Raw genomic sequence first — 15,000 nt, forward strand, 5'->3', positions numbered from 1 at the left:
ACATGAGCATTCTTTAAATAGAGGTTTTATTGTATTTCCCCCACAATCTTAACAGTTGCTGCCTTCGGATTAAAAAAAGAAGAAAGAAAGGGCAGATGTACTCAGATGTGGCTCTGACCTAATCAAATCTAACTGACATCACTATTGTGAACATAAAACAAACAACATTTCTGATATATGATTGTTTTAGTAAAGTGTATCACTCAATAGTCAATACAAAAAATATTTTATTATTATTTTATAGAAGCGAAAGTCTATAGCTGCTTAGTCTGCAGAAAAAACACAAAAGGCATAGTAACTTATTGGCATCTTACTGGCAACTAAATGGGCCGTCTGAATTTTGCATTGGGGTCAGTTCGAAGTGATGATGGGGCAGGCATGGAAAGCCTCACTATAAGCCATCATCTGTCGTTTCACTTTTTACTGGAAAATGCTCCCTCTCGATTAAAGAAAGGACACTCTGTGGTGTTGACTGGTGTTTGTTATGTAAATGTGCGCATTTGTTTTCGTTGTCTCAGTCAGATCATGACTGCCAAGCAGCTAGCTACGTTAGCTTCACGTTATTAGGCCTACATGTAACGTTAGCGGGTTGCTTTTGGAGTTGACACAAACCCTTGATGTTTCTTTTTGTGTAAAGCATGAGGTTCTCTATGGTTTACGCCAGCTCTGGGAGCATGAAGTGCTTTAAATGCGGGGATGTTTGGTCACAACGAGCTCGAGGACCGCTGCCTGTTGAACTATGTACGCTAGGCCATGGCCAGCTAGCTAACATTAGCCACAACAGCTAACGTTAACGTCATTGACTGTATGTTAACGGTAAACAAATCCGCTGCCTCCTCCCCATGTTTGGTTTAACGTAACACCAGCTCAGACTTTCCCCTAATCTCAGAAACCTTGCGGGACATGTATTGCAACATTTATTTTGGTGCTGGCGTCCATGGCTAGGCTACCGACTGACTACTACTGGGAGACATGGCAGCTGCCTGTGTTTGGTGCCTCCGCTAAATAGTCCGTGCGGAAACGAAGCGAGAGAGACAGGTTCTTCACGGGAGTTTTAAACTGACGAACTGTTGTGAAACAAAACACTCGGTGTAGCGGAGCCTCTGCGGTTATATAACCGTGACGTTTTAAATCGTGGTTAATAGTCAAACCGGTTAACCCCTGCATCCCTACAGGCGACGTCCCGGTCCCAGTTAATCTGCCATCAGTGTGTGTGTGTGTGTGTGTGTGTGTGTGTGTGTGTGTGTGTGTGTGCGTGCGTGCGTGCGTGTGTGTGTGTGTGTGTGCGTGTGTGTGTGAGGTAATTGCTATTTCCGCTATCAGTTTGTCATTGTGTACATTCAAGTATCTGTTCATACATATGCAGGAATGTATCCATATGTATGCCACGCCGTCACACTTGAAGAAACAATGACAAATAGACAAGCTGTTCCCCATTACTAAGCCGTACGCGTGCACGCACACACATACGCACGCACCAACGCACGCACACATGCACACACACATACACAATGTAAAATACACACACATGTGCAACAATGAATGTTGCACATGTGTGTGACACCGATCCAAGTACAGCACACACATGCAATATGGCACAATGTCAAATAGGTGAGTGAGTAAATAAGTGTGTGTGTGTGTGTGTGTGTGTGTGTGTGTGTGTGTGTGTGTGTGTGTGTGTGTGAATGTGCGTGCGTGCGTCTGTCTGTCTGTCTGTGTGTGTATGTGTGTGTGTGTGTGTGTGTGTGTGTGTGTGTGTGTGTGTGTGTGTGTGCATGCAGCTGTGTTTTATGTAACCATGTGATTGTCTGATATAGCAGACCTTGTGAACACAGACACGAGTTTGGTCATGTGTTCAGTCCAGCATGGAATCTCTAGGCATGTAAGGGTGGTTATCATTTACTGATAAGATGTGCACGCACGCACACGCACGCGCGCACACACACACACACACACACACACACACACACACGCACGCACATACACACACGCAACAAAGTAGGACATGGAGCCAGCGCGTGCTACAATGATACTGTAACCCCATGATATAGCTGGCTTACAGACTATCTCTGTTCTTCTTGTGGTTCCTCTCTCTCTCTCTCTCCTTTCATCTATTTGATTATTCCCCCATTCTCTCTCTGTTTCTCTCTCTCTCTCTGTATTCTTGACATCCCATCTGCCCATGAGTGTGATCAAGAGCTTGTGGAGATCTAACATGTCCAAGAGAAGACACTGAGACATCTAAAACCATGGATTTCAGTCAACATAACTGCTGTGATCTTTTCACGCTTTTACAAAATGATCACATGTTTTTTTATATCAGCCACTGGCTTGGTCACAGGGGGTGAGATACTGTAGAAGAAGATTTTTTTTTCCATCTGAACAAGGCATTGTGTCTCATTTTCAGTCTTCAAATCTTGAAACAAGTGAAAAATTCTGCCAGTGGGAGAAGTCTACTTCTTTCAGGATTAGTTTTTATGGCAGATCGTGTCACTTGTGTTAAGAAAAAGACAGGGGGGCACGGTGGCGCAGTGGTAAATATGAATGGCAATATAAAAGAGTTGAATGACTTTAAAGTCAATCTGATTGCAATCTGATCACCCAAAACGAGTGTCCTCTCAATCTGCATACAGTTGCTGTATGCAGATTGAGAGGACACATTGCATTTACACTTGTGTTCAATGTGGTCACAATGCGTCCCTGACCACATCCGGAGGTGGTTTGACCGATCAGATTGCAATCTGTCTTCAATCTGTCTTGGGGCCTTTACACCTGTACTTTCAAGTGGTCAAGCACTATCGATTGCAATCTGAACACAGAAGTGCCAGGTGTAAATGGCCTCTGTGTGTTCAACTTCTAAGGAGAGACATAGTAGTGAAACTGGACTGGAAGACTCTCTAGGACCCAGGAGGTTCCTGGGACCCAAATTTGGAAACCAGTGTATTGAAGCAGGAAGGACCAAAGCACGAGACCAGGCTAAGTCTTTACGCTTTCACTTACATTCTCTGTCTGTCAAATTAAAAGCCTGATCCACCGCAACTGGAGTGTGTGCTTACTGCACGTGTGCGCGCGTGCGTGTGTGTGTGTGTGTGTGTGTGTGTGTGTGCGTGCGCATGCGTGTGTCAGCCCGAGCATACTGCATACAGCGTATACTGATGAAATAGCCAGCGGGGGCATTAAAATGAAATGAAATGAATTCTGGATAATTAATTAGGCGCTATAAAATTGAACTCTCGTGCTCCTTGATTACAGTATGTGCGCTTCAAGCCGAGAGGAGTCCCACTGGGTACCGTACGCCGTCTCTCCACCCACAAACATACAAAAGATAGGCTGGTGACAAGGGGAGGTGAGGAAAGGACGCAAGGAGAGGAAACGAGGGATGTAATGTCCATCCTAACAAACCTAACAACCGTTATTTTTCTTAAATAAAAGTGAAAAAAGTGAAAAATTCTGATCAAATGAAGTGGGGTAAGTGCACTTGTTTTCAATGCAGTTTCACTTGCTTGTGTCAGTATCCTGAAAGAAGACAGAATAATTCAGATCACTTCACTAGTATCAACAAAATAATAAATGATTAATTCAAGAAAATGCGGGAAACAAGTCTGCAAGTGAAATATCTCACCCTAAGAGTAGATCTTTTCACTTGTTTTGAGAAAATAATTGTATGACTGAACACCTTGTAAAGAAAGATTTTTTTCCGGTGTCTAGACTGAAATGCTGTCGCACATCCTCCGCTGACTGAGAAAACAACTGCCTTTAATTATTGTGGTGTTAAATGTTCACGCTGCACTGGTGTGTCTGATACTAACCCAATAACACACCGCTGAGAGAACCCAATTAACGTCAACTCAGTAATTAGGTTGAATTATTGTTGTATTTCAATTGCTGAATGCTGATTTGTAATTATTCACAATCAACATCATCCTATTATTCAGTTCAGTTGTTGTGCATCTACTATGAAAATGTTTTTTTTACATGTTTCAGATGTGCACAACAGGCTGACTGAAGGCTGATATTGTGCGATATAGTGTCATCCTCCTCCACAACACGATGGATATGACTAGTTAGTTAGATGACATATTTTTATATTATTCAATACTACACTGGTTGTCTATGGGAAGCCCTTAACCTGAATTGATTATAATGTGACATTTCTGTCAGGAGGCAGCAGGGTGTGTGTCTTGTTTGTCTCTCTCCCTATGTGTTCCCCCTCCCCTGAGTGTTTCTGTACAGTGGGTGGAGTTTCTGCACCTGGGCTCTGCAGCACGGCTGGCAGCACCTGGGCTCTGCAGCACGGCTGGCAGCAATCTTCTAATCAACAGACTCCTGCTTAAATACCCCGGCTCTTCCACCACTCGTCATCAGATTGTTCAGTCACCTACGCTACGTGGTAGCTATTCCCAGCTCTGAGCTTTAATCTCTTTTGAATATCTCTCGAAGTTCCTCGTGTTTTCCTGTGGACTGTTTTGACGCCTGCCTAGCCTCCTGTGCTCAGGTCGTATGGTTCCTCTCCCTGCTGTCAGCTGTGTGCAGAGTCCCGGGTTCGTCTCCGTCTTCACCTGCTGTAAACTCTCTGTCACTGCCTGCCGCTCACTCCAGCCATCTATTTTTCAATAAACTCTGTTAATCTTGGAAGCTGTCTCTGTGTCTGCTCTTGGGTCCAAAATCCTTAAACTGTAACAATTTCGATCTGATTGCACACAAACATGTCAAGTCAAGTCAAGTCAAGTTTATTTGTATAGCACATTTCATACACAGAGGCAATTCAAAGTGCTTCACATAAAATGGTTGACGAGAAAACAAAAGAATAAAAGAAGAGAATAAAATGGACATTTAAAAGCATCACAACAAAACTTTAAGAAGGAGCATGAAAACTGCATTAAGCAACAGCAGCAGTTACAAAAAAGAGCTCAAAACTTATAGAGGACTCATTGGGTTTGCATAATAGAATAAAAAAAAAAATCTATATTGAATCCCCCGACATCATGACTATATAAGAAACATGACTACACACACATGATTGGAAAAATGTCCATACCTTTATAACAGTTGGACTCTAACCTTTATAGGTCACACATATCTCCTAAAAAACAGCTGTCAGCAGTTAAAAGCGACGGTAAACATAAAAGTCTTTAGTCTATTTTTAAAAGTAAGTAAAGTTGGGGCAGATCTGAGGTCTTCAGGCAGTTTGTTCCAGCTAGCAGAAGCATAGTGGGTAAATGCGGCCTTCCCATGATTTGATTTGATCCTAGGGACAGTTAGTAAGCCGGACCCTGCTGACCTGAGAGGTCTAGACGGTTTGTAGCGTGGGAGCAATTCAGCGATGTATTTTGGGCCTAGGCCGTTAAGTGATTTGTAGACTATACAGTATTTTAAAATCTATTCTATGACACACTGGCAACCAGTGTAAGGACTTGTAAAGATCTCTCTTCCTACCACCTTATCCACTCCAACTTAACCTCTGCTGTCTCCAAAGCAAAAACCTCCTTCTTCATCTCTGAAATCCAGTCCTCTGCGTCCAACCCCAGTAAACTGTTCTCCACCCTCCTCAACCCTCCCTCCCTTCCCCCTCCCTCCCCCCTCTCTGCTGACGATTTTGTAACCTTCTTTACCAAAAAGGTGGATGACATCAGCTCCTCCTTCCATCCTCCAGATACCCTCACTAACACTCCCGACTCCAATCCTGCTTCTCTGCCCCCTGTCCCCGGATTTACTTCCTTCTCTCCCTCTCTCCTGATGAAGTACTTAAACTCATCAGCTCTAACCAAGCCACTTGCTGCCCCCTCGATCCTATCCCTTCCTCTCTCCTCCAAACCATCTCACCTGACATATCTCCCTTCCTCCCTAGCTTCATAAACTCCTCTCTGTCCTCTGGTCTTGTTCCGCCTGCTCTAAAGACTGCAAGAGTCAAGCCTCTGCTTAAGAAACCCTCCCTTGACCCTACTGCTATTCAGAACTACAGACCTGTCTCTCTTCTCTCATTCCTTTCCAAAACCCTCGAACGAGCAGCGTCCGACCAACTTTCTCTCTATCTCTCCCAGAATGACCTCCTGGACCCTCTGCAGTCCGGTTTCAAGGCCTCTTACTCTACTGAGACAGCTCTGTTGCAGTCACAGAGGCCCTTCACACTGTTAAGGCCTCATCCCTCTCCTCTGTCCTTGACCTCCTTGACCTGTCCGCTGCTTTCGATACAGTCAACCACCGAATCCTTCTTTCCACTCTGTCTGACCTCGGCATCTCAGGTTCTGCACACTCCTGGTTTGCTTCCTATCTCTCTAACCGCTCATACCAGGTCTTATGGAGAGGGTCCGTCTCCAGATCTTGCCCTCTTACCACCGGTGTCCCCCAGGGCTCAGTCCTGGCCCCTTACTTTTCCTTCTCTATATCAGATCTCTTGCCCATGTGATCTTATCTCATGGCTTTTCTTATCACTGCTACAGTATGCTGATGACACCCAGCTTTTTCTTTCCTTCGCCTCCTCCGACACCCAAATCGAGGCTCGCATCTCTGCATGCCTCAAAGACATTGGTGACTGGATGTCTGCCCACCACCTCAAGCTCAATCTTGGTAAAACAGAGCTACTCTTCCTCCCAGGGAAAGACTGCCCTCTCGCAGATCTCTCCATCTCCATTGACAATACCACTGTGCTTCTCTCCGAAACAGCTAAGAACCTTGGGGTGATCCTTGATAACCAGCTGTCTTGCTCTGCCAACATAGCTGCGACAGCACGCTCCTGTAGGTTCTCCCTCTACAACATCCGCAAAATCTGTCCCTTTCTCACAAGGGAAGCAACTCAACTCCTGGTCCAGTCACTTATCATCTCCCGCCTGGACTACTGCAACGTGCTCCTGGCCGGCCTACCTGCCGCCAACATCCGACCGCTTCAGCTCATTCAGAACGCTGCAGCCCGTCTGGTATTCAACCAACCCCAATTCTCTCATGTCACTCCCCTCTTCCGGGACCTTCACTGGCTTCCCATCTCTGCACGCATCAAATTCAAGACACTGGTACTGGCCTGGCTACAGGGCAGTACACCAGACAGCTCCTCTCTACCTGCAATCTATGGTCAGGTTCCAAACCTCTCACCGCTCCCTTCGCTCCTCCACTAGTGCAGGACGCCTCGCCCCTCCTTCGCTACGGGGGCTAAAAAGTCGCTCATCCTGATCGCGACTCTTCTCGTCCCTGGCACCTCAATGGTGGAATGAGCTTCCACCTTCAGTCAGGATGGCTGAATCACTGCCAATCTTTCGGAAAAGACTAAAGACACATCTGTTCATGCTCCATCTGGGCCCTTCTTGAACTAACTTCTTTCTCTCTCTAAAAAATAAAAAATAAAATAAAAATTACTAACTTAACTTTACCACTATTCCTTCAGATGTTGTAGTTGTCATAGACTGTGTTGCATAGTTGATTGCTCTATTGCTGACAAAAATGTGTTATTGTAAGTCGCTTTGGATAAAAGCGTCTGCCAAATGTCGTAGTGTAATGTAATGTAAAATGTAATGATATGATCAGCTTTCTTAGTCTTCGTTAGAACTCTAGCAGCAGCATTCTGAATGAGCTGAAGTTGCCTAAGTTCTTTTTTGGAGAGACCAGAGAAAAGGCTATTGCAGTAGTCTAACCTACTATAGATGAAGGCGTGAATTAGTTTTTCTAGAGCCTGTCTGGACATGTAGCCCCTAATTCTTGCTATATTTTTAAGATGATAAAAAGCTGATTTTCTGATTGACTTAATGTGGGAGTTAAAGTTGAGATAGGAATCAATAATAACGCCAAGATTTTTGACTTGATCCGTAGGCTTCAGGGATCGAGACTCAAGGCGTGCAGTGATTTTAAGCCTTTCTTCTTTGGGACCAAAGACGATCACCTCTGTTTTGTCTTTGTTTAGCTGTAGGAAATTCTGGCACATCCAGTTATTTATTTGGTCAATGCACTGGCACAATGATTCTATGGGAGCATAGTCAGCTGAGGAAAGAGTTATATACAGGTGAGTGTCGTCTGCGTAGTTATGATAAGCTATTTTGTTTTTTTGCATAATTAGGCCTAGAGGGAGCATATAAAGGTTGAAAAGAACGGGCCCCATAATGGGTCCTTGAGGCACCCCACAAGTCATACTAGTTAGGTCAGATGTGTTAATGGAAACGAAGTACTTCCTGTCTTGAAGATAGGACCTGAACCACTGGAGGACCGTACCCGATAGCCCAACCCAGGTTTCCATCCTGTCCAATAATATTGAGTGGTCAACAGTGTCAAATGCAGCGCTAAGATCCAATAGTACTAGAATCGAATTTTTGCCTGAGTCTGAGTTCATTCTAATGTCATTTATGACTTTAGTAAGCGTGGTTTCAGTGATGTGATGGGGGCGAAAGCCTGATTGGAGTTTATCTAGGAGATCATTTGAGGTTAGGAATCTATTGAGTTGTAGGAAAACAACCTACAACAACAACATGCATGAATATGCTTTAAGGGATAGTTCAGATGATTTGATGTGGGGTTGTATGGGCTACTTATGGATAGTCAGTGTATTATTACCTATAGTAGAATGCGGTCGGTGTGCTTCCAGTTTGGAAAAGCAGAGAGCAGTCGCAGCACAGAAGCAAAGCAGTGTACTGCTGTGAGTGGGCCCAGCAGCAACACATATATATATATATTTTTATATCTGTTTATTGTCATTTTTCACATAGACACTTGACAGTAACAATTGGATTCATAACAAAATAACATTAACTTTACATCGGTTGCCTATAACGTTAGCTGATAAAAGTCACTTGAAAACGGCAGCTAATTCCGCTAATTCAGCCCCGGTATGGCCGGGGCTGAATTAGCGGACGTTATTGTGGCGTGTTTGGTCGTGTTTTGGCTTGCGTTGGCTGTGGGGAAGTGGATACTAATGTTAGCATGAGCCAGGAGCTAACTGCATGCTTCCCCTTTTATACAGTCTATGCCTGGGGCTAATGTGAGCTGAAAGCGACCAAACCAACAGGGACTTGATCTGTAACAGCAGGCAAACAATGTTCCATCACCATAACGGTAGTAACGTTAGGGATATTTCTGTTACATTAATAATAATAATAATAATAAACATGGGTTTTCTATAGCGCTTTTCAAGGACTCAAAGACGCTTTACAAAAAGAAACACTAAAGGGGCGGGGACGACGTAAGTGCAACAGACAATGGACAAACACGACACAGGCACACAGGGATAGGCCACACAAGACGGTAACGTTATTAGCAGAGCTTCTGGGTGGTAAATCGATTAGCTATATTAGTTATTCACGTTAGCAAGGAAGCTAACATTATCTTTACAATCATTGCAAACAAGCTATAGCCAGCCAAAACCACAATATCATAAGTCAATATATTTATCACACAGTCATTTTGTGCATCACTTTTTGCTCCAGTCAGCTGTTTATTCTGGTAACAACACAGAGGTATAAGGTCTTCTGCACTAGGTTTTGTGGTAAACAGCAGCTAACACAACAAGCTAACGCTAATGTGAAAGGTTCCCCCCCCATGAACCAAAAACAGAGTCCCGACTCTAGTTTCCCCCCGACTTCGGTCACATTGCTGCTGTTTGGCCAGATGAGCTTCACTAAATGTTTTTATTTTTATGTGTGGACTTTTTACTGGACTCTGTGTTGTTGCAGGTTGTTTGCTGACGTTCATTGACTGCATAAATGTAATGTTAGCCTGTGTGTATCTTCTTCTTTGGTGGTGTATTTACTGGCTGAAAGGCAGGCTCGTGAACGCGCAGAAACCTCACATCCGCACGATTTTCCGTGAAACCTCGACCCGAGAGGAGCCCGAGTCTGCTCATAGAATTCAGCATAGCACAGGAACGGATGGGCACAGAGAGACGCGGGTGGTCTGAATTTTTAAGTTACGTTATGGAACATTCACTCATTGGTAATAAAAACACTTTACTGTATGTTACGGCTGTCAAATGATTAATTTTCTTAATCGCGATTAATCTTGCGATTAACTATAGTTAATCGCGATTAATCGCATCTTTGTATCGCATGTTTAAAATGCCATTATTTTGCATTTCAAGGCATTTTTAATTCAATATTAATAATTCTTACCAGTGTGTCGTGATTGGGAATCAAATTAATGCAAATAAATGTACTTTGTGATCTTGAATTTTAGATTTATTTTCAATTCAATAGAAGTGCAATGTAGACAGGCAGTAACAATGTCTACAAAATATATCTTGAACAGAAAATAAATGCACAATTGTAAACAGTGCAGTACACGCTCCAGAACCGATACTTCCGGCGCCGGCGCTGTGGAGCAGTCGGAACCCAAAATGACACATCCGAAGAAGGCTGTGTCTGAGCTAAAAACTTTGGCACTTTCATGTGAATAATGGCTCGGTATTGGAAACTACGGAAGATTTTGGAGTACATTGGTGCCGTAGCATTGGATAACAACATTGTGTGTGAGGTAGGTACAGTTTTATTGTGATTGATACCGTTTATATCGCGTGAAGCCATTGGAGCCAACCTCCCAGTGGCTAGAGGACCCGCGCATCCGAGACTCTGAAGGAAGAATGACTGATGAGTCTCGTGTTGAGGCTACAGCGACGCTAGCTGCTCCGGTATGCTTAGCTTTTAGGTGATAGCTCAAACTCGATGTACTTCGGTGATATTTTAATCCCGTTTTACACAAGGTGCAAACTACTGTTGACTTGTCCACTGTGCCATTTGGGATTTTTTTTAAAGTCAAATGAGCCATTTAGAAGCGTGTTGCTGTCTTCCTTTTCCATGCCTGCAACAGCAGGAGACAGGAAACCGCTGCGACTGGCTTGACTACAAGTACGGGAGAAAGGGACAAAATAGAGGCATGCGATTAACGTGATTAAAAAAAATAACGCGTTATGGTCGGCCCTTAATCGCATCGCGATTAACGCTGACAGCCCTACTGTATGCACATTATTTTTTCCCAAATCTTACATAATGGGCCTTTAACATTTAATCTTAACTTTGATATATTCAAACAAATTGTGTGTCATTTCAAATTGGAACTTGATTTTTGGAAAAGTGTGTGTATCAAAATACCTGAGAGAGAGGCAGAGAAATACTGTGTGTGTGTGTGAGAGAGAGAGAGAGAGAGAGAGAGAGAGAGAGAGAGAGAGAGAGAGAGAGAGAGAGAGAGAGATGTTTACCATAGTGTGTGTGGGTGCAAGTGTTTAAGCTACTTGTGGGTGGATACTCTGTGATGTTCAATAATACATCAGGTGTCTCTGCTGCACATTCATTTGCGTGTGTGCGTGAAGGTGCACGTGTGTGTGTGTGTGTGTGTGTGTGTGTGTGTGTGTGTGTGCGTGAAGGTGCACGTGTGTGTGTGTGTGTGTGTGTGTGTGTGCGTGTGTGTGCGTGTGCCTGTGTGTGTGTGTGTGTGTGTGTGTGTGTGTGTGTGTGTGTGTGTGTGTGTGTGTGCGGTCACCTGTGGGCGGATGACTCTCTCAATGTTCTTCAGGGCCGTGTCGGGGGAGGGGGGTGAGCAGTCTGGAGTTGGCCCCGTCGAACTGTTGTCATGGTTACCAAGCTCCCCCTCACTCACCGTTACATGGGGCGAGTGACCTTGGAGAGACAGAGAGAGAGCAAGAGAGAGAGGAGGGTATTTTTTACTTTGAGTATTTGTTTTCCATAATCATTGTACACTACACTGAATAATTTCAATGGTTTTCTTTCTGTGAATCAAATCAAATCAAATGATCTTGATATGGCTGGATCTGCCTCATTCCGCCTTTGCAGGTAGTGACACTTGTTTCGACAAAATTCCTGAAAAGCTATTATCCTCATATATGACAGTAATTCCTCTTGTTAATGCCTCCTAGTCAATCCACTTAAGTTGAAGGGGAGATGAAGATGAACAGGCTTGGAAGAACTGTTGAGCGATGTTGTGTGAACTGAGGCGTGGCACAGAAGGTTCAGCTGGACATCAGCAGCACAGGAGGCTGATGTGTTGGACAGTGTATCTCCACTCACAGAGGGTTCAGCTGGACATCAGCAGCACAGGAGGCTGATGTGTTGGACAGTGTATCTCCACTCACAGAAGGTTCAGCTGGACATCAGCAGCACAGGAGGCTGATGTGTTGGACAGTGTATCTCCACTCACAGAGGGTTCAGCTGGACATCAGCAGCACAGGACGCTGATGTGTTGGACAGTGTATCTCCACTCACAGAGGGTTCAGCTGGACATCAGCAGCACAGGAGGCTGATGTGTTGGACAGTGTATCTCCACTCAATTTCAGATTTCAGACGGACAAGCCCGTCTTTTATTGTCACACGAATACTTCAACACATGCATGCGGCCACAAACACACACTCATGCTGACGGTGGCCGGTGAAATTTGTCCTCTGCATTTGACCCATCCAGGCTTGTCCTTTCCTCCAGGGGGCAGGCCAGGAGCAGTGGTCGCTTTTTCTTTCCAGCGCCCGGGGACCAACTTCGGATGTTGTCGTCACTGGTCGGATGACGATCTTCTGCATGTTTTTAGTGGGGGGTTATGTACTGAGGAACCCCCTGGGGAGCACGGGGAGAACATGCAAACTCCACACAGAAAGTGTGAGGGTTCACAGAGGGTTCAGCTGGACATCAGCAGCACAGGAGGCTGATGTGTTGGACAGTGTATCTCCACTCACAGAGGGTTCAGCTGTGAGTGGACAGAGTTGTCTGTCTAGGCATGAGAGAAAAGTCGAGAAAGTGCCTTTCTGAACTTGACAAGCCTTGGCAACAAGCACAGCAGGGAAACATGACAGCTGCCCTGCACAGTTTGTTGCAGTTTGTCGATCTCACTCATTAACGCGCGCGCACACACGCACGCACGCACACACGCACGCACGCACACACACACACACACACACACGCACACGCACACGCACACGCACACACACACGCGCATGCACGGACGCACACACACACACACACACGCACACACGCATGTATACACGCCTGAGTGCAGACTCAAGTGTCAGAGCCGATTTCCATGCAGCATGATCATTTACTGCAGCAGAGCGGTGGAGAAAACACCAGAAGAAGAAGGGAAAAAAGGAGAGGGAGGTTTGGAACCTTGCGAGGCAGCTGGATTGTGATTTCACGATCGCATGAGAAAGCATCTTGCCTGCGCTCCAAGCTATTGGTTTAACTCCGTCCTAGCAGTGGGCCGGACCAATCAGCTTCCAGAGGCAGCTACGGTCTGGGTTTAGGTAGGACGTCAGCGAGAAGCAAGCCCATGATAGACAGTGATAGACAGATGGTTCAGCAATCACCCGCCAGTTACTTTCTGAACGCACCTGCCCTTTTCGAATCAGTCTCCAAAGACGAGGTTCCAGATGGTTTTGTGTAGCAAACCATCTGGTAGTGTCAGGTTAGCATGTTTTTTTCAGATGAAAAAAGAACATCTGTCTCAATCAATGATTAGAGACACAGACCTACACACAAAGTGGAGCTGATACACACATTAATATATATACCAGTAGATCATCAGACCATCAGATGCTAGAAGATTGTCCATTTCTGCTGTGAGACTCAACCAGGCCTCGGCTACCTTTCCACACACACACACACACACACACACACACACACACACACACACACACACACACACACACACACACACACACACACACACACACACGGTATCAGCTGTGAGCATGCCCCCGGACTCCAGTAGTCAAATGCAGGACATTTGTTTGGAAATAATCCAAAAGCAGGGTGCCCCGGTGGCTCACCTGGTAGAGTACGTACAGTACCACTAAGGCTTAGTGCTTCATGTGGCCAACGCGGGTTTGAATCTGACCCGTGCTCCTGTGCCCATGTCATCCCATCTCTCTCCCCACCTTTCCTGTCTATCTACTGTCCTATCAAATAAAGGCAAAAATTACCAAAAAATAATCAAAACAATTTTTAATCCAAAAGTAATCAGTTACATTACTTTAATATTGTGATGTGATACTTGGATTACATTACTGACTATAATTTAACAGGTAACTAGTAATTGTATAGGATTACTTTTTATTTTATTTTATTATTTTTCTGATTTCCCCCCATTTTCTCCCCAATTATACTTGGCCAATTCCCCATGCTGCCCTATTGGCTGCCCCGGTCGCTGCTCCACCCTCTGCCAATCTGGAGAGAGCCAAGACTAGCACCATGCTCCTCTGACACATGCACAGTTGCCAGCCGCTTCTTCTCACCTGACAGCAGGGAGCTTCACCGGTAGGACGTAGCGCGTGGGATGATCACGATATTCCCACCAGTTCCCTTCCACCCCGACCAGGTGCCCCGAGGCACTAGTGCAGCGACCAGGACACATACCCTCAATCCGGCTTCCCACCCTCAGGCACAGCCAATCGTGCCTGTATGGATGCCCGACCAAGCTGCAGATAACACGTGGATACAAACCTGTGACCTGTGAACCTGTGTTGGTAGGCAGGGAATCTACCGCTACACTACCCGGACGCCCCCATCGGATTACATTTTTAAAGTAACCCTCCTAACCCTACTGATATCACAATCTACAGGCGACTCATATACTCTACATGTAGGCGCTGTGCAGGATGCAGTATATACAGTAGCTGATCCATGGGGAGGGATGGGGATTCAGTCCAGCAAGAAGGTAAATACTCAGACCACGAAAGATTCAGTGCAGTCAGAGACCTTTTGGGCTTTCTATCTTGACCAGGATCAGCATGTAAAATGTGCATTACTGAGGAAATGTCACTTTTCCTACAGTATATACATTTCAGCTGTGAATTTTCTTAACTACAACATTTGAGTTTGAAAGAGTTAGACGTCATCGCCAAATGGAAACGGAGTGGAGGTCCAACTCAGAAGGAAGCGGGGAAGGAAAGTAGGATTGGTTTTTTTTTATGATTATTAGTTTTTATCATTTTCCATTAAAAAAGAGTAAGCAGAAGCAGACAGTAAAGAGCACAGATGGAGGCTGGACACAAAAATACAAAGCTACACACACATTCTGATTCATTGGCGTCC

At 45.0% G+C, this 15,000-nt stretch overlaps 1 protein-coding gene across 2 annotated transcripts in view; it reads right to left on the reverse strand.

Annotated features, from left to right (window-relative positions):
* Window positions 1-15,000, reverse strand: part of anks1b (ankyrin repeat and sterile alpha motif domain containing 1B) — a gene marked incomplete at its 5' end in the record, with an annotated part of 585,526 nt that overhangs the window by 258,080 nt on the left and 312,446 nt on the right. For both annotated transcript variants that reach the window (XM_083655335.1, XM_083655334.1), the window contains one exon: window positions 11,446-11,582. In XM_083655335.1, the coding sequence (XP_083511461.1) occupies window positions 11,446-11,582 (137 nt within the window). The remainder of the gene's footprint in view (window positions 1-11,445; window positions 11,583-15,000) is intronic.

Source organism: Poromitra crassiceps, assembly GCF_964638095.1.
Source record: "Poromitra crassiceps genome assembly, chromosome: 2".
NCBI classification, from domain to species: domain Eukaryota; kingdom Metazoa; phylum Chordata; class Actinopteri; order Beryciformes; family Melamphaidae; genus Poromitra; species Poromitra crassiceps.